This window comes from Lates calcarifer, linkage group LG7_1 (genome assembly GCF_001640805.2).
Source record: "Lates calcarifer isolate ASB-BC8 linkage group LG7_1, TLL_Latcal_v3, whole genome shotgun sequence".
In the NCBI taxonomy this organism is placed as follows: Eukaryota; Metazoa; Chordata; class Actinopteri; family Centropomidae; genus Lates; species Lates calcarifer.
The window spans coordinates 13,183,923-13,204,226 of NC_066839.1; the positions used below are offsets into that span (position 1 = coordinate 13,183,923).

The 20,304-nt window shown below is 38.9% G+C and overlaps 2 protein-coding genes and 1 long non-coding RNA gene across 4 annotated transcripts; 2 read left to right on the forward strand and 1 right to left on the reverse strand.

Moving 5' to 3' along the window:
• Positions 1 to 2,626: 2,626 nt before the first annotated feature.
• On the forward strand, positions 2,627 to 6,602 carry LOC108896771 (uncharacterized). 2 transcript variants are annotated; one of them, XR_001963168.2, is made up of 6 exons: positions 2,627 to 2,992; positions 3,745 to 3,831; positions 4,552 to 4,638; positions 4,774 to 4,808; positions 4,915 to 5,007; positions 5,412 to 6,602. It is a non-coding gene; the product is annotated as an uncharacterized LOC108896771 (long non-coding RNA). The 2 variants fall into 2 exon arrangements; XR_001963167.2 differs by lacking the exon at positions 2,627 to 2,992 and having other exon boundaries at positions 3,459 to 3,831.
• A 6,660-nt stretch (positions 6,603 to 13,262) lies between these two features.
• On the reverse strand, positions 13,263 to 17,335 carry mtfr2 (mitochondrial fission regulator 2). Its single transcript, XM_018696102.2, has 8 exons — positions 17,174 to 17,335; positions 15,913 to 16,095; positions 15,608 to 15,712; positions 15,254 to 15,378; positions 14,782 to 14,990; positions 14,369 to 14,675; positions 13,957 to 14,140; positions 13,263 to 13,854 (listed from the first exon to the last, which is right to left on the reverse strand). The coding sequence occupies exons 2-8, from the start codon at positions 15,982 to 15,984 to the stop codon at positions 13,801 to 13,803; spliced, it is 1,056 nt and encodes a 351-aa protein (XP_018551618.1). The 5' UTR covers positions 15,985 to 16,095; positions 17,174 to 17,335; the 3' UTR covers positions 13,263 to 13,800.
• Positions 17,336 to 17,381: 46 nt separating this feature from the next.
• armc1l (armadillo repeat containing 1, like) lies at positions 17,382 to 20,195 on the forward strand. The gene is made up of 7 exons (XM_018696103.2): positions 17,382 to 17,521; positions 17,846 to 18,018; positions 18,432 to 18,523; positions 18,792 to 18,975; positions 19,057 to 19,173; positions 19,309 to 19,383; positions 19,500 to 20,195. Exons 2-7 carry the CDS (start codon positions 17,866 to 17,868, stop codon positions 19,692 to 19,694), a joined length of 816 nt encoding a protein of 271 aa, XP_018551619.1. The 5' UTR covers positions 17,382 to 17,521; positions 17,846 to 17,865; the 3' UTR covers positions 19,695 to 20,195.
• Positions 20,196 to 20,304: the final 109 nt, after the last annotated feature.

Genomic DNA, 20,304 nt, shown 5'->3' on the forward strand with positions numbered 1-20,304 from the left:
GTTGAGTACAATTGGTGGTCCTCAATTAAATAGTGTTTTAATTTGGAGTATTTAACTAATGACTGAATGTGAGGGAGCTAGTGTGCAAAGGGTATCTCCAGAATTGTTACCATAATTGTTACTGACACAGAACCAGGGATGGATAAACACACAAGGTGGCTCGAAAATCACATGTGGGCCCCTGCTTACCCCCCCCCCCACATTTCTCAGATTCTCTGTGCATTGAATACATTCACCCAGCACTATGTTAGGAACACCTGCACATCTGCTTATTAATGCAAATTTCCAATCAGCCAGTGCAGCAGCACTGCAATGCATAAATCTATGCAGATACAGGTTCATGTTCACATCAAACATCAGAATAGGAAAAACATCTCATGATTGTTGGTGTAGGGTCAGAATTTGGTGTCAGCAGCATGACTCCATGGACCCAATCTGCTTTGTGTAAACAGTAAACAGCTGCTGGTGGTGTAATGGTGTGGGGAATGTTTTCTTGGCCCCTTGATACAAATCAATCATTATGTGAATGCCACAGACTACCTGAGTGTTGTTGCTGACCATGTGCATCCCTGTTTGACCACAGTTTACTATCCTCTAATGGCTGCTTCCAGCATGATAAAGCATCAACTGCAAAACTGGTTTCAAGATTGCCAGCATGAATGTGGAGCTGACAAATCTGCAGAAATTATGTGATGCAGTGATGTCAACATAGACCAGAATGTCAAAGAAATGTTTCCAACATCTTGTGGAATCCATGCCACAAAGAACTGAGAATGTTTTGAGAGCAAAGGGAAGCCATTTTTCCACTATTGCAGCGTAAACATAGCAAAATTCAGTTCTTGTAAGTTCCAGAGAAGCCATCAGTCTGAATACATTTCCGTTTGTGTGAAGCAAAATGAATTTATCCTTATGTACATGCAGTGTGTGTGTGTGTGTGTGTGTTTTCCTGAGACCTTTTCACCCCAGCGTACAGTGTAATCCCCGATTAGTGCTGTCAGATTAGTGTGTGTCATGCTGCTCACAACATAATAAGCCTAATGTCACCATCCGACTTGTGTATGTGTGTATATGCTGTTAGTCCAATCCAACTGAACACTTGGTGGGTGACTGAAAAAATATCTCTATGAAGTTTACAAATGGAATTTAATGAAATTCAGGAAGATTCATCAGCAACACTGCAGCAAATTTTAATGAACTGAACTAACCAGCTGGTTTTAACATGGAAACATACTGTTGGAACCACCGTGGTAACCATGAAGAACTAAATACTGCTCACACTCACAGTGAGGCTACATTTAAACCCTTAAACCCAAATTGAAAGCATTTCAGAAGAAAACAAGTCACTAAGGGTACTCACACTGAAACAATTACTTGTTCATAAAAGTACTAATTTGTAAAATGGACTCATAAAAATGTAGCCAACTGAAACAATATGAACATATTGTCTTAATGGGCATTGCTGACACCTGGTGGAAAAGAAGTTAAAGTTAGGATACCAGTCCATTTACAGCACATACTGTATACATGTATACTGTATTTACATGAGTGAGCCAAGTCATTCAGATCTAAAAAAAAAAAAAAAAAAAAAAACACACACACACACACACACACACACACACACACACACACTTTTGCACTTTTAGGTGCAGGATGAACAGGTTGCACCATAGCATCATGTGTGGAGCTTGTGTTTTATTTTGTTCTCTTTTTTGTCATTTGCTCTACAAAAGATAAAGGATACAAGCATATAGCATGATGTGTATGCTTAACAAATAAAGTCAAACAGTAACAGTAAAAAACTCACAAAAACTCATTCTCAAAAAGCTTTTCGTATTTAGGTCAGTGCAATTTGTCAGAACTGCAGTTCCCCTCTCATGTTTTAGGTTTACTTGTATGTCAGGTATTCTGTCACCAGGGGGCTCGGTGAACGGAAACATTAACAAGGGACAGTCTATTGTACTGCCTTGGTTTGCAGGGAGTGGCTTCCTGACAAAATGCTACCGTAACTCTACTAAGTAATCTGCCCTGAAAAGAATCACATATAACTTATATAAACTTCACACTCACTGATCTTACTGAACGCTCAGCCCAATTTCTACTTATTTCTCTGAAATCCCTGTCACCCACTCACTTTAAGTCACCCACCTCATGACAACAGATTATAACAGAAGGTTACAAGTATTTTTTGCACAGTTTTATTTTACTTTAACTGCATTTTGGAGGATTTATAGTAATCTTCAGGGCTTGTCTGCTGTTACAGACTAAGTTTCATTTTGGTGAATGTCCTTGCATGTTTCTTGTTTCCTTCTTATTATGACAGCTCAGTATAAATTTCACAGCAGGATGTGGTAAAAGCAGGCTGCAAACTTATTCTGCTGATGATTTTATGTTGTTTTGTATATCCTGTTACGTAAAAATTCAAAGAAAGGCTGTTCTCAAGGTGTCTTTGTGAGAAGAACAAGGTGTCTGCAGATACCAGAGTCAAATTTTATATTCATGAAGGCATGTAAGACTGATCATTTGGTTAATCTTGTGAGAAAGTTTTCATCAAATTGACTGAGATAGTGTTTAAGTAGAGTGCACAGAGAGCCTATGACAGGCTGAGAGGGGTCACCAGTGAGCTTATATATAGAGATACTTTTTTAACAGACCCATCCATCCAACTACAAAAATGTTTTATTAGCAACAGTAATTTCTTTCAGTACAAATAGGAGAAGTGATAGATTAGTATGATAAATTCAAACATCATATACTTCCTTGTACCATGCTTTTTGAAGGGAAATACAGGAACCCTGTCTATTCAACAGACACAGTAAGTGTAGCATGTTAATATAGAGGTTAAGTAAGGCTGTTCATTGTTGGGTGTAGTCGTGTGGGAGCTCTAACTGAATCTATAACAGACTTACTGCTACCCATGCACTGAACATACTCCCTCTGCACTAACTTTGACTCATTCACTAAGATGTCCTACGTGTCTGCACTCCATACACTGGTATGTATCTGCCATTTGTAGATGATTCTGGAAACAAAGTAGGGCTTAAGACATCAATTGTTTTAGATCTGATATCCAAACTTTTCATTGTCAGATGTCATTTATTAACAGTTTGTCATTCTTACCATAAGTGGACAACTATATATTTGGCAGTCTAAGGATAGATGGTGCTGTATGTATCACTCACAAACTAAATAATTGTTCTCATATAGAAGAAATTTATGTCTTGGATTATGCTGGGTACAAACTGACCACAGTCTTAGGTTAGTGTTAATGATCATTAAAAACAGGCCCACTGTATGTTCATGTTTCTCTGAGCAGTGACCACTTGTGGTTTTATCACTAATAGCGACCTTCAACAGCAGCCTAGCATGAAGTTACATACCTTGCAAAAGGTGATGATAGACTCTTGAGTCTAAAAACCACACAGTGACTTAAGCACATCAGCCTGAAGGTTACGTCCTGTCCCTTTGCAAAGAGCGTATTTTGTTGGTGGTTGCACCCCACATACTTCTGTGCAGTGCGAGAACTGAAACAGGCCGACTTGCTCATCTGTGGCATGCAAAAAGGGAAAATACAGAAGTCAGATTTCATTTTTGTTCCTCATAGAGCTTCAAGAGCTGGACTTTTCTTTGGCTGTGAAATGATCTTAAATTGTATAATTCCGAGGACATCTCTAATGGATATTTAATAGATGTAGGCATCTTTAATTCAACCAGCAAGGATGGATTTTATTTGTTTTCTGTTCTCAGTTGAAATGCTGGACCAATGTGAACCAACATGACCAGAGGAAAAAATACAAGTAATCCACGTTCTGTTCAAAGCTCTGAAGAAAAAAGGTATGATCTTCTTTTAAGGTTTTTGGGGAAATAAATAATTTCATGTACTTAACGCATGTTGAATCATGTGTCATCGGCATATAGGGAATGCTTAGTTGGAAACATGCTTTAAAGTTTTTTTTTTTCATAGAAGAAGAGGAAGTACTTTCATCCTTTTCGCAGTATGTTAGTTTACAAGGGAAATTATTAAGAGAATTTTTCTTCTGTAATATTAACAAAAATAGTCTGATACAGATTTTTTTTTTTTTTTAAAGTTATCAAAAATAACCTAGACCAAGCAAATGGTTTCATGTAATTATCTGAAAAGCACTTTGACATGCTCAACATTGTTGGACACATATTAATACAATATTGCATACAATACGTACCACTAACGTAGTGTGACGAAACCACGCTGGTGTGGTGTACATTTGAGCGTGAGACAGCAAAATGGCTGCTCCCGATGAAATACTCCGTGTAAGTTTCAACATTTTAGGCAAAAATGAACATACCTGTACAAGCTAACAAAGTATATATGTGCTACAGTTTAAGTTACTGTTCGTATTTGGTGGTGTATTGACTGAAACACAGTCGAGTGAGCTCCTTTGTTTGATACATTAGCATTGTTAGCATATAGCATAATTTAAACACATTGTACTTACATTGGTACAGTTTGGTATTGCAACAGGGCCATTTGACGATACATTTAATTTTTACAAAACATTTTCAATGATATTGCAGATTTCTATCGAGTGCGAGGACAATGTCGATGGATGTCATGGTGTTATTGTCTATGATGATGAAACATTCCCAATTTCTATCCAGCGGGTGAGGTCACTGTCAACTATTTTAAAATGCATATTCAAAATCAAACAAAAAAAATTTGGTTTAATGCAATGGATACATTTTCATATAGTGTGTATTGTGTGTTTTTGCTCACTGCTTGGCCACGATGGCATACAGATGACTGCCTACAGTGATGGACAAGGCCTGCAGAGGTTAATGTCTCTTGTTGACCATTGCACTACACTTACATAATATCTGAACTTACTGTCTTACTTATTTTAGCATTGTTCTTCTATATGTACGATCATTTTACTGTAGGTCTGTGAGAGTTTTCCAATGGCCCCTTTACATTGGCGAGGACATTGCAGTGTTGCAGGGTTCTCCAGAGAATGTCAGGGATTCAAACACCAGGTAAAAATAAACTCTAAACACTGATTTTGTTGATAGATCTGCATCACAAAAGTTGTCTACTAAAAGGAGGGCAAAGAAATAGTTAATGCCACAGCAAGCTGTGTTTGGGTCTCTGGAATGTTGTTCATAAAGGCTTTGTAGAACTCAGTCTATGCATGTATATTTCTATATTATTTTATTCAATATATTAATATCTTAATCAGAAAAGCATTTATTTATATATCTATAAGTAAGAAAATATATAAATATTTACATGTATTTATATTTTTATTGTTTGTCTGTGGTGATATTCTGCTTTCATAAGGTATATATGTATATGTATAACTGGATAATGTGATTATTCTACATGTTTAAGATACAGTGGTATTAAGTCATTCTAAACTTTTCTGTTGTATTTTCTACAGTCTTGAGGAGGAGGTTGATGAAGATGAATAACTCCAAACAACCAGGCATCAACATCTTACCTTTGAAATGCCTGATAAGCTTGAATCCTGAATACTACAAATTCATTTCACATTTTTTCACATGTTTTTTTTAATGCAATGGACACTAAAATGAATGACAAACTTTTTGGTGGTTATTTACTCATTCACACATGTGATCAGAATAATGGGAGACCCTACACAATCTGAGCATTGTAACTATTTGACTATTTGGGGTGGAATAGAGGCAGTATAAAAGAGGGGACTTAACTTGTTATGACTCACAATGACTCACATTAGACTTTAATATAATTAATATGTACAGATGCCTCATATATTTGTGTCATTGTTTTCAAATTTGAGACAGCTATTCTTGTGTCTATTGTCTGTAATCCCTACTAACTCCTTCACCAAGCTTGTCTCCTAGAAATGACCTACAACTAAACTGCAACAGCACATACGTATTGAAGGTGATATTCTGCTTTTAATCCATAATTAACTATTGCTGTAATAAGAATATGTTGCTTAAATAAGTCGCAAATATGTTGATACTGAACAAATCAGTAAAATTATCACAGACAATGTATTCATTTTTGCCAGAATATCAAATCTTGTTGTGTATCCACTTAAGTAATCACTACAGCATTATTTAACTTTTTTTTAGACATTTCGTTAAGGTTACAGAAAGATTGTGGTAATACAGAAAAAGTGAACAGTAAATTCAGACATAATGTGTTAATGTAACAAAAAACATGATCTTTCCCTAACCTTGAACAAAATTCTTTTATAGTCTTAACTGAGCTACAGGAGGGACTCTGGATGCAAGTCCCTGTCTCTGATGGGACAATTCTGCACTTTTTACACCCAGCATCCACCCAAACCACCTCCTTGTGAATTCACTACTGCTACTTACAAACATAGAGCTTAATTTATTCCTTCACTCAAAAAAAAATGTGCCTTGCAGTTTGGCTGTATATGAACTTAGGTTCTAGGAGACAGAGTTGCCTTAAAACTGACTTCAATGATTTAGATGAAAAAAAAAAACTACATTTTTGCTCACATTAACAGAGGGAGTTTTTTATTCTGACATTCAATGTGGTTTGTTAAATTATATTTATTTTGGGACAATCATATTGGGTGCTTTGTGTCCAGCATTAAAAGTGGAGAATAATATTGTTGTGTTGTAATATTTTTGACTATTAAAATCTGAAATGAAAAAAGGGAAGTTGCTCTTCATTGGTTTAAACTGATCAACGTTTTGATTAATTATTAACTGGATTAACACTCAAAAATAATCCCCATTGATTTCTATTCATGTTTTAAGACAAACATTATCCTCATCTCTTTCACTGGAATCACATTATGAAGGGATCTCCTCAAGGCTAGTATGGACAGGAGGAACAATTACAGTGACCAGTAACTCAAAATACATATTGGCATGTGAGTATTATAAGACTTCATACAAACTACAAACAGGACAGACTGGAAGGCAGTGTTTCACTACTTCTTAAATATGTGCTGAGCCCTAGTGGTCCCTATTCACTCTGTATATGCTCCCACATAATCTGACATTTTGAAAAGATTTATTATCCTTTTGCTTGTGATATGAAAGTATACCTTTCTGTCAGTTTCAGTGAAACTGAAAGAAGTTTGAAACTGCCTCACTACAATAAATGATATCCTCTCCAACTTATATCACAAAATAGGTGGTCTTTTTATTTTTACCACCCACAGAAAGGCTGGTGCAATAAATTGACTTTAATCAATCAAGTGGTGAAAACCAGGCTTACAGATGCACAGGCAGGCAGGAAATGGACAACAGCTAACTAAATATAGGTAACAGGAACGGGAGGCCTGGGTCAAACACACTGGGACATAAGCAAATGATCTGGCAACTCATTGTACAAAAGGGGTTGGTATAAATACCAGGAAGCAAACCAGGGAAATGAGAAATGAGAGACAGGGAAGTTTGAGAGACTGTGAACAGGGAACAAACGAGGTGGATCTGAGAATAGAAAGAAAAAAGTTTGAGAAAATTTGGAAAGTGAAACCAAAATGTCAGATCACAGATTTGTTTGTACATAAAAAAAGGTTTATAGCACAACATAAACCTAGTCCCCAGCCAGATCCACCAGTCAGGAGGAGACCTAAAAGCTCAAAGCTCCTCACATGAACAGAATACACACTCCCACACAAAAAAAACTGTCACACAGAAAAAATAGACACTGGTAAACATTAAGGCCAGGGCTGTTCTAAGTTACAAGTGATGGTAAGGCAGGTTAGACAGGTTGAGCTTGGAGTTGGTGATATGCAAACACACATACACAAATGATCTGGATCCAGGGCTGCATTTACAGCAATGATATTCCACTGTTTAAAGAGCTTATACAGAAGAACCAACACAGACATCTCTCTTTCAACTTAATATTAATTAATGTCTTCTTTTCCTATAGATGATGCTTTTCTCTGAACATAATGATGCTTTTCTCAGAACATAACAGAGGCAATCTGCCTCTGTTATGTTCTGGGTGGTTCCATCCTTCCTTCCCTCTGTTTTCTCCTCACTTGTATATTGTTTGTCCTTATTTATTATGTGTGTGTGTGTGTGTGTGTGTGTGTGTGTGTGTGTGTGTCCTACTAGTGACTCGCTCTACCTCCTGAGACACAACCCCCTATAACTGCTGCATTATTTAAACCCAAGCTCAGTCCTCCACTCTTTATCAGTTTGTTTAATCTACTCCAGTGGTAAACTGTGCTCCCATCTCTCAGCCAGCTCTGCCCAGCCTAACCCAGCCCTGTCTTCAGCCAGCTCTATCACTACCCCTGAAACTTTGGACTGAACTTTACAGTCTCATAAGACTCACAATCAAGACTTGATTGATTTGAATTATGCTTATGTTACAAAGCAGTCTCAAAGAGTTTAGATATTCATCAGTCCACAGTCAGACAAAATGGAGACTTTAACAGAGAGAGATCTGTGAAATGAGTTGTTTTAGATTATTACTGCCAAATGAAAAAGCATGGATTCACGTACTTTTTCCAGCAGCACTGTGAATGTTTTATGGGTGTGTTCAATAAAGACATGAAAGATTATAACTGTGTGTTATTAACAAAAGCACAATGTGTTTATCTATACTTGTGACTTAGATCACATCAGATCATATTTTATAACCAGTTAATACAGAAAACCAAAGTATCCTCATACTTTCTCTTTGCCACTGCAGAGTTCCATGCAGGAAACAGGAAATGATGAATTCCTGTGATTCTCTGATGCCCTCTGCATACTAATGCACAAAACAGGAATGCAGATCCTCATTTCTCCACAGACAGAGGTATGAATCACAGATCACAATCATCAGCTCACAACATTTCCAGCACAGACGGATATTACCTCTGATTTCTCTTAGTTGATGGACCACAATGGACCAAAGTGGACAAGGGGAATGTCTAATCAATGCTCTACACAAGGATCTCAGGAGAAGAGGTAGGTAATGTTTTGCCAAAACTAATTTAGAACTTGTAAAGGTGTTACAAATGTTTGGGGTCAAACTGAGAGGTCTAACTCCATGTTAAGAGCAGTGCAGCACAAAAAGTACGATCAACACCAAGTAGAGATACAGTGAGAGGTAAACATCCAGAAAATACATAGATAGAATTTAATTCAAGAGCTGGACTCCTCTTGGGCTAATGGATATCTAATAGGTATAGACACCTTTTAACCAAACCAATGAGGACAGATGTTATTTATCTGTTTTCCTCTCAGTTGGTGGACCAACATGGATCAACACGACCAGATGAAACGTCTAAGTAATCCACATTCTGTTCAAAGGTCTCAAGAAGAGAGATCAATGTTTTTTGTTTGTTTGTTTGAAATAGCACTTTGACATATCAACTTTACTCTTCATGTATTAATACAATTTTGCATACGTGACACTCGTGTGAACTGACGAAACCATGTTGGTGTGACGTATCTTACGTCTGAGCAAAAGGACAAGCAATGTCGGCCCCCAGTGACATTGAGCGTGTAAGTTTAAACATTTTATGCTGAAATGAACAAACCCATTCGAGTGTTTAGTAAAGTATGTGGAAGTGTTGTTTGGTGAAGTTACTGTTGGTATTTGGATGTGGGTTGACTTGGTGCATTGACTGAAACAGAGTTGAGCGAGCTCGTTTGTTTGAAACATTAGCATTGTTAGCATGTAGTAAGTTAGCATGGAGTAGTTAAAGCTCACTGTGGTTAAACTGGTACAGTCTGGTATCGCAGCAGGGCCATTATATGATACATTTAATTTTCATAAAACATTTTTGTTGATTTTGCAGATTTCTATCCAGTGTGTCAGCAATGCTGATGGATGTCCTGGTGTAGTCGTCTATGACAACTACACATTTTCTGTTCCATTAAAACAGGTGAGTCACTAGCAACTATTAGGCTATTAGGCTACAAATATTTTCAGTGTTAGTTTTATGCAATGGATACATTTTCATTTAGTTGGTATTGTGTGTTTTTTGCTCACTGCTTGGCCATGATGCTGCACAGTGGACTGACGATGGACAAGGCCCTCAGAGGTCATCATGTCTTACTGTTAGGTACACTACACTTTACATGCAATATGTGAATTTTTAGTTATTTAGTTATTTTTTAATGTATTTAAAGTTTTATTGTTACTGTTTAACTGTAGTTCTGTGACAGTTTTCCAATTGGCCTGTGGGACGATGATGAGGACACTATGCCGTGGCTTTCTTTAGAGACTGTCAGGGATTTTGTTGATAGACCAACATCACAAAAAATGGTCACTAAAAGGAGCAAAAATATCCCAACAATCTGTTTGGGTCTTCTGAATGCTGTTCATAAAAGCTTTGTAGGAGTCTGCCCATCCATGTATGTAAAATAATAATAATAATAAGTTAATATATTTGCTTTGCTATATCTTCTTGTCTCTCTGACTGTTGTCCTGTAGTTCTGTAAGAGTTTTCCAGTTTCCCAGGGAGAATGAGGACACTGCCATGGAGTGTGATCCTCCACAAACTACATGTAATATGCAGTCAAGGTAAAATGACATATATACTATATACTATATACAAACCAGCTGTTATGTAAAATATTAAACTAGGCTATCTTTATCAAATTTGGGATGAAATTGAACTGAACATAACTTAATTAAAATAAAATTTCTTGTGCCACGTCCATGTCATATGGAATAGAAAAGAACGACTGTTCACATCACTAGACAATCTAAAATAGTTTTATCACTGCAGTATTGACATTATAACATTATATTCATCACATTTAGGTTTAGTAAAGACCCCAAACGTAAGACTTTGACTGACACGAGACATCCATATTTGTTTGCATTTTCAGGCACTTCCTCAGCATCAAGTCAAATATTTATATCTATATCTGTTTCTTTCCAATACATTATAATACAATGCATTAGAGTATAGTTACAGTAATTATTTGTGCCCATGTTAATAAACAGAAGGAACAAACTGCTAAAAAAAAAACAAAACATGCTGAACGACTGACCTGAAAGTTTCCAGGAGCAGCTAAAAGCTGATAAACACTTGTTGTTAATGACGCAAAAGTATTTTCACATTGATAAAGATTCTTCATTTTCAAATGCCTATGATTATATTCTCTTTCTCTTTTAAAGGATAACTTTTTAACTTGAACCTTATTTTCCATTGTCTGTAGGTGTAAATAATTGATAGGAACAAAAATCTTTGCAATTGGAGCCATACTGAACAAGAATAGTGTACCCAGCCACCACAAACAGCTGCTGCAATGTGTTCCAATAGGGAAATTTTCCACGTCAAAGTCAGTTCACTCAAGTGCTTGTTTTTGCCACTTACAGGCTCAGATTGTTATTATAGGTGTGTGACAGCATTATGAACAGGATTCCCACAGAAAAAGATCTTTCTATAAAAGATTAAGATTGTTTATTAAGATTGTTTACACAATAACAAACAAACCAACTGATTGAGGCAGTACCTGTAACTCCTGTGCTCTGCTCATTAAAATTAATTAGTTTTTGTAAATTAAGCCCTATTCATTGTTTTTGTTTTGTCAATAGTGATATATAGGAATGTCTCTGGTTAAACAAAAAGGAACTTATTCTTTCATGAAAAGATCTATTTTTGTCAATTTTTTTTTCATATTGTTGGCAGATACTTAAGAGAAAAACAAGCACTTTAGTTGACATACTTTGACCTGGACAACTACCAAATGGATTACATTGCAGCAGCTGTTGGCAGTGGCCAGGTTTAACGTTCTTGCTCAATCCTGCACCAATTCCACTGATTCAATCATTCACACCGAAAAACAGGTTAAAATACTGGTGTTAACCTTTAAATTAAAATATGTTAAGTTCTTTTCACTTAAGAAGTTGGCAATTTATGAATGACTTATCAAATGCAGATATGTTCTTCCTGCAGCAGTGTGGTACCACCTGCCTCCTCCGCTGATCAAGAAGTCCCCATGGAGGTAGACTGACAAGAGTAGGAGAACCCTCATCCTGACAAGGTATTGCAGTACTATCACAGGTTGCTGATTAATGATTCATTAAAAGCAAAACAATAATTGTGTAGTGGCTGTGTAATACATGTAGATTTGTCACAATTATAGTTTCTACAAACTGTATATGCATAGATTTACAGACTTTAGAATTAAGAATTACAGACTTCTCTGCCAGGCAGAATGAAAGGTTACTGTGTAATGATCAGCCTAAATAGTTTACAGCAGCTTGTAGAGGAATAGTTTGACATTTTGGGAAACGTACTTGATTGATACCTCTCTTACATATGAAGTTTTCTAAGTAGGTTCAAGAACAGACCACGTCTAAAACTCATCCCATTTCTGAGCAAAAAGCATTTAAGCACACCTCAATATCTGCAAACCCATTTCCTTCTTCCCTCACCCTTAGCACTTACCTTTCAGACCCCAAATCCATCCCTCCACATGCAATAAATGATTCTAATCTACATCTTTACTTGTATAGCCTACCTGATTGTTTAGTCTTCGTGTAATTTTGTTTGCATGGCTCAGCATTTCTTTTTGTCTGTTGGTTATTACTGACCTGATATTTTTTTCATCTGTTTTTATTATTAGGAGGAAGAGGACATTGCTCACATTTCGCATGTTACGGAATTCTTAAAACAAATAAATGAGCCCTTTGGTCAGACACGTTGTCCTTGTTTTTACTGCGCAAAACCACTAAATTTTATGAATTACATCTCTTTAGTGCATTTACCCTGAAAAAAGGGAGACTGCAATTTGCTTGTGTAGAAATAGAGAAATATTATGACCCTGTGAAATGAAGCAAAAGTATATTTGCACATTTCCCAAATAGTTTGACAATTTGGGAAATGTGCACATCAGACAACAGAGAAGAACTTTTAAACGTACTGTAGAGAGTGCACCTGAAATTAATTTTCAAAGATTTCCTCCTCCTCTGTGGTGCCCCAGGCAACCGCCTAGCTCACCAATGCTTAAAGACAGCCAATGTGAAACTGTAAATGGACTGCATTTATATAGTCATATAGACCACTCAAAGTGCTTTACACTACAGGTCAAATTCACACAGTGCTTGATCTACATATACAGCGCTCTAACACACACACACACACACACACACACACACACACACTGATGTTACATCACAGACTGGAGGAGCCGGGGATCAAACCTCGATCCTCTGATTAGTGCTCTACCTCCTGAGCCACAGCCACACATTGACATCAAATGTGAGGTGTTCCATATTCAAAGCAAATTACAACTTTAAAAGGATTTGGCCACAGGCTGAATTATTAGGAAAAAATGGAAAAGAACAACAAAAATTGGTCAGTGCACTTGAACACTTTAATAAAATAAAACAACCTGAAATAGCAGTTGCATAGAATAGAGTTATTTAAATCTCAAAACGTTGTTATTCATTTCACTTGGTTGAGGTGAGACTTAAAGCCTCACAAAGTGATTTTAGAAACATGAAAGCAGGTAGATACCAGCTACAGCGCATACCTGCTTAAATACATTTTTTCCTTTAAAGGACTTTTGCACATAAAGGCATCACCAAGAATAACACTGGAGACTCCGGTTTACAAAACACAAAAACGACAGTACCAAAATCCTTGTTTACAGCATAAGCTTTGACAAAAATATACATTCAAACCTCCCAACAAAGAAAAACTCAACAGTAACAAACACTTTGTTCATTGTGAGACAAACACTCTTACAAGAACAAAAGAAAAGACAAACAGTAATGAAATGTACGCCAGCAGCTGCAGCAGTAATCCATCTGTGAGGCACATCTGTAGGAGCTGAGATTGGGCTCATGGGATAACTAACGTTTGACCTTTTGGGGTCAGGACTTCTCATTTAACGGGATAACGGGTGGAGGCGTCCCTGACTGCGCCTGGCGTGGTGAGGAACCTGGAACAGAGGAGTCAGATGAGCAGAGAAGATAGGGGGGTGGACTACATTTAAAAAGCACTTTGCAACAAAGAGCATGGGGTGTGTCTGCGGACAACAAACCTTTGGTGTTTCCGGACTGCTGAAGGGTGAGAGGTCTAGTGAATTTTCTTTGTCAGAGGAATTGTTATGGCGATGCTGGGCGAACTTTCTCTTTAGAGCTTCTGCAATAAGAGCTGCAGGGTCATTAAGCAACGCTGTTCCTCCCTTACTGCGCCTCCTCCTGATGGGTGTGCCCCCCGGTGACCTGGAGGAATATTTTGTGAGGCGACAATTACTGTAAAAGTCACCAAATAAATAAATGTGGGAAAATAATATGAGGAGAAATATTAAAATAAAATTAATTGGCTTTGGCAACTGAGGAGAGATTTCTGCAAAATTCAAACATAAACCAACATATTATCAGGTATTAATTAGTGGTATTATTTAATCAGAATCACTGACACACCCATATTGTATCAATCCTGATGCCTACCTCTCCACTGAGCGCAGTTTAACTTGATTCAAATCCTTGAGAACGTCCAGCATGGAGGGCATCCCTTTAACGTCCGAGCCCCTGCCAAGGCCTGAGCCCTGGGGCTTGAGCTGACCCTTATCCGGGTCTTTCTCTGTCTTCCTGCGCTGGCGTATAAGGTCTAGTACAGACAAAGTCTCAGTGGAGGAGTCAGAGCAGGGAGGAGGAGGAGGAGGAGGAGGTGGAGGCGGTGGTGGAGGAGCAGCACAGCGAGGCGTGGAGGTGAGAGCTGGCGGAGACATCAAAGGTCTGCCCGGGGTATTCTGACCTGGAACATGACGAGGGGCAAAAACAGAATATCGCACCTTGCTTGGTGTACTGAGAACATCTGTATGTTTTGTGATAAGTTAACAGAAGGTACAAAGAATGCTCACCTGAAGCTGGAGCGGTGGTAACAATCATGGCTATCTGTGCTCGTAGTTTGAGGAGCTCGCTCTCCAGTGCTGTGATCTTCTTCAGGGCGTCTGGATCAGGTGTCTGTCTCACAGGTCTGAATCCCCTCTGGGTGTGATTCAGGGCCGGTCCTGGGAATCTCACCACATCTCGACTTACAGTACTTCGCTTGTTTGGAGGTAAATGATTCCTGGAAAGGGACATTTTGCCCTTTTTTACTTTCTGACCGAATTATTTTGTGCACAGCAAGAAAGCGCAGTTTTTCTCTGGAGTCCACAAAAAAAACGCAAAAGCTTTCTTTCAAAACAATCAGTGCTCTGCTGCTCAGGCAGGCTGCCGAAAAGCAAGTTACCACTTTACATTGTGTTTTCATAGCAGGAAGAGGAGGGGGAGGAGGGGTGTAAGGAGATACACTCTCCAGGGTGTTTGTACCATGTCTATTTTTGTGCTTACCTGGTCTTGGCAAAGCTGTCCCCCTCATCCTCAAACACCCACATGACGTCTGCGAATGAGGGGATGGCAGGCGTGTCCACGGTGACATCCACATATCCGTGGGGCCTACAGGTGAGCAGAGGGATCTGAGGCAAAACACGGAGGAGGGATTATACACACACACACACACACACACACACTTTCTTCACTGTGATGAGCAAGTGTTAATATAAAGCACACAGTTCCACTTGATTTGCAGAACAGAATTTGACCAGGTTAAGATAAATATATGATTCTTGACAACTACTATAGTTTACTATAGTTTACATCATACTAAACTTCAGAACTTCATGCTGTTAGAAAGTTGAACAGTACCTGAAAGTGGACACGTGGTGTAGGTGTCAGTGGGAGATTTGTCCCGATCATCCGCACAATGCTGCGATACTGACCGCACAGCTGACTGTCCCACACTGGAACCAGCTACAGACCAGATGACAAAGAATAGGTAAATAACTTGCCATCCTTAAAAACTGAGTTGGTGAGTTAACTTTAAGGGAGTGAAGTAACACTACTAGTTGCCTCTGCCCTGTAAAAACAACTGATTATGTCCCTGGATGTCCCTGAATCCCAGTTTAAGAACCAGTAAAACAGTTACAACAGAAGTGTGTCTGTGCTCTTACCATGTCTGGAGGCACTCCAAAGTACTCCAGGACGATGCGCAGCACATCCAGAATATCCTCCACTAAAGACATTGGAAGGACTTTTTCCTGCACCAGCTGACGACCGCAAAGCTCCTCTTTCTGCTGACTGACTTGGTAAGAGGCCAACACAGAAGGGATCTCACTATGTCACATACTTAGTACCTGAAACAAAACAATAGAGACAACACTTAGCTGTAAAAGAAAACAACCCAAAGCCAATACTAAAAAAGTAGGCCCCCAATCTGTTAGTCAGTCCAGCTGACGGATCTTAACACTGGCTGTCTATGTGCCAAAAAACAAAAATTTTAAAGTACTACCATTGGATTTAAAGATTGTAATGGTTTAGGGTGCACTGATCTCATAAACCATCCAGACTGTCAGACTGCCACTTATCAAACTTCTCCTGTTCATTCATATCTTGCACTGTATTTTTTAACTCTGGTTTATTCCATTTTGGCTTATTTTTTAATCTCACCTTTTATTCCATTATTTTAATGTGTTATGTAAAGCACTATGCCTACAACTAACGATTATTTTCATTATCAATTAATGATTGTTTTCTTAATTAATCGATTGATCAATAAAACATCAGGAAACAGTGGAAAATGCCCATCAGTTTCCTTGAGCTCAAGGTAATGATATTGCACATCTTACCTTACTGATTACCAAAGAAGTGGGTGGTTATTGTTTTTTCATATTGATTGATTGATTGATTAATCAGCTAATAGTTGAAGGTTGATAGGTCAATCAAAATTTCTTTCAATGCCACCAACTTGTGTTATAATAGCAATCCAACCCAAACCAAGTGCACACCAACAATATAATGCTCAGCTAAATCTGTGAATTCAAACATCTACTGCTTCCCACTGTTTCTACTGGTACAGTTTCAGAGTTGGAGGCGCAAAATTAAAGTTAAACTGACATGGATGTGATATTTCAAACAAAAACTCTAAGTGGCCCCTGGAGTCCATTACGGACCCAACTGTTAAAGTGTCACCTGGAGGCACACACACACACACACACTGATGCTCATCAGGCAGCTGTCTCCGTCTGCACCGCTGGTTGCTGACTCGGCTTCGGAACCGCATTGGATCAGCACAACAGTGGGATTTAATTTTAAGATAAAGAGAGAAGTCCTTTCCTCAGAGAGGTGCAGATAACGTTAGTCCTGCACAGGCACCGCAGTGTAAGAGGCATGCAGCAGCAAACATGCGGGATAAGCGGAAATATGTTTACTTACCGTGAACGCGTCTTCTTGTCTAAAAACGGAGGACACACAAAAGGCTAGTGGTTACATTTATCAGAAACCCTCCTCACAACCAACAACATACGCTATAACTGCAGATAAACATTAATAGGAACTAGCAGCTTCCCCCTCAGCTCACGCGTCCAGGCAGCTACTCTTTGAAGTCAAATAAAGCTGCAGCAGCAAAACCTCCGCTGATTGGCCATTGATTCCAAAAGAGCAAAAACAGCCAATAGGAGTTGGTGACCGTGCAGAATGGGCAACGGCTGTTCGACCAATTGCGTGTCGCGAAAATCTAGCACCAAATTTGTATTTTTGGACACGAGCTACTATCTCTACCGAGTAAGTAAACTGAATTTCACTAAATTTATCGTACTTTTGTGGCACTTATAATATATTAGTTATCGTAATTTAACAGCTTTAAGTCTAAACGGTGCGACAAAATAAACAGACATGTCTTTTTGTGCAGCTGGCCCGCTTCCTAACGTGCCAAAAGTAGTTAGCTCTTTTAGCTAGCCACAACGTTAGCACTAGCAAACAGTAACTAACTTTTACAAACCAGTTTTGTTCCTGCCTCGAGTTATCCAATTAAAACACAGAACTGTCACACATATTCTGTCTACCCTGACATGAACTTTAAAGTGGCTCATTTGTTTCCCTTTCCAGGTTTGGTTCAGTTAACAAAGATGATGGACGCACTGTCAGTGGTGAGCCAGCTGCGGGACCTGGCTTCAGAACCGCAGAACCGAGAGGTGATAGTCCAGGACCAAGGCTGTCTGCCCGGGCTGGTTCTCTTCCTCGACCACCGGGACTCCGAGGTTCTGCTCGCAACGCTGCAGGTGGGTGGACTGCTGCGGTACCGGTTCATCAATTAAAGGACTATACCGTGTTTTCTGCACGTTAGCCTATGTGCTACACACGAGAGATACTTTTCAGTTATCGAATTTACACAGTATTCTCACACACACAACATCTTGCTGTGCTGTACGTGTCTCCTGTACTTGGCTGCAACCAAAAGCTATTTTTATATTCCATTAAGCCGACTGTTACTTATTCAAGTAACCATTTGGTCTTTTAAATGTTAGAAAATTCTTTGAAAAATGCCTGCCACATTTTCCCAAAATTCTAGGGTGACATCTCTTGTCTGACATCTCCACGTGTGTTCTTGTCTCAGATTGATCTATCATCTATTAATGACAGACCTGATTGCTGATTACTTGTTATACCATGTTCTGTCTTTCTCTGTACACAGACCTTGCGTTACTTGGCTGAGTTGCCTCCCAACATTCCCACCATGAAGAATGAACTGGGTATGATGGTGAGCTTGGAGAATCTCATGGGACGGTGAGGAGATAATGTTTTTTTTTTTACACTTACACTTGACAACTCTTGCATGTTGGTGGGCACTGAACAACTTTTGTTTTTGTATGGTTGTATATTTTCAGTCAGACTTGAAATTGTTTAGTGCATGAATTCCCTGGTTTTGTATTTGTATTCATTTAATATTTCAGGTTATTGTATAGAAAAAATGCAATTTTTACTTTGTAGTTATACGTTTTCTGTCATGTGAAAGGTGGTGATCATTCAACCCTGATGATGTTTCTCTACACAGGGAGGGCCTGTCTGTTGACATTACAGCTTTGGCTCAGGAGGTGTATGATATTCTGCGTACACCTGCTAATCCTGTGCCCCGCACACCTGAGAGGGAGAGGAGAAAGAAATCCCAGTTCTTTATCAACTCGTCCAACAAGAAGGCCAAGTCTGTCACTCTGCACATCCAGGGGCTGGACAGCACTGTGAGTGGGCTGGATGACAATCAAATACTCCTATGCAGTAGCTATTGCCAGCAACTAATAAAGTCTCCCTCTGTTATCAAGGACCAGCGAGGTTTGTGTGAGGAGGCTCTTCTGAAGGTCAGAGGAGTGATCAGCTTCACTTTCCAGATGGCCTCCAAGAGGTGCACTGTCCGTATCCGCTCTGACCTGCCCACTGAGGTAAGTGTTAGTGTCTGTCTGCTTGGGAAACAGCTGCACTTGTAAAAATAAAAATATGTCTTTAGGCATAAGAAAACTGTGCATCTGATCAACGTTAATCCCAGGCATTAACATCCCTGATTTCTCTTCATTCAGAGTCTTGCATCAGCCATCGCTGCCACTAAGGTGCTGTCAGCTCAGCAGGTGGTGAAGAATGAAGCAGGAGAAGAGGTGGGTGTGGGTAGTGAACACTGAGCACACATTTTGAGGATCCACCGTAAAATAGCTCATTCATTGTGTTCATAACTTTTAAAACAGAATTTTCTCTCTTTTAATGCTTTCTTCAGGTTTTGATTCCTCTGAATCCATCTGGAGTGAAGGTGCAGGAAAACTCAGTTCTACCAGACTACCTCCCGGAGGAAGAGGAGAGCCCAGAGAGGGAAGTGGACCGTGCCATTTCCCGCACTACAGCTAAAGAGGATTCCAGTGGGAGCTGGCTCAACGCTGCCGCCAGTTTCCTCACAAAAACCTTCTACTGGTGAAACCGGAGCGGTTTGATTCCCTGAGACTCAGTGTCACAGAGTTGTGCTAAACAGTCTGCTCCCTACTGCTGCGTATGTTACTGGAGTGGACATTACTGGATGTGAGCACACCACAGGACTACATCCTGGTGTGTGCATGGTCAGAACTTCATTAACTTGCTATCAATTCCTGTGAGTAACTTCAAACATCAGCATACTCAAAAGCACTTCAGATTTTAGTGTCAAGATCTGTTCTACTTTGAACTGAATGGAGACCTGCACACTTGAAAAACATCCTTTTTTAATGTAAAATAAATATGCTGTTTTCTATCCACTTTCTTCATTAAGTGTAAATATTTTAATCCATATCTGTTTCTCCTTGTGGTTTTTCCAAACTGTCCACATTCTCCCTACATGTAAAATATGCCACTTTTCTGTAATAGTTGGAAACATTCCTGTGTGTGTTCTGTTCGTTGGTAGTTGTATTGATGTATGATAAAATAAATGTACAAAATGTTACTACATGTTGTCAGTGTGCGCTCCAATTTCTGTGTTATTTCTCTGCTTTTCTCTATTTTTGGCTCAGAAACAAAACAGAAGACAAAAACAATTGTACGAGTACATCAGTGAA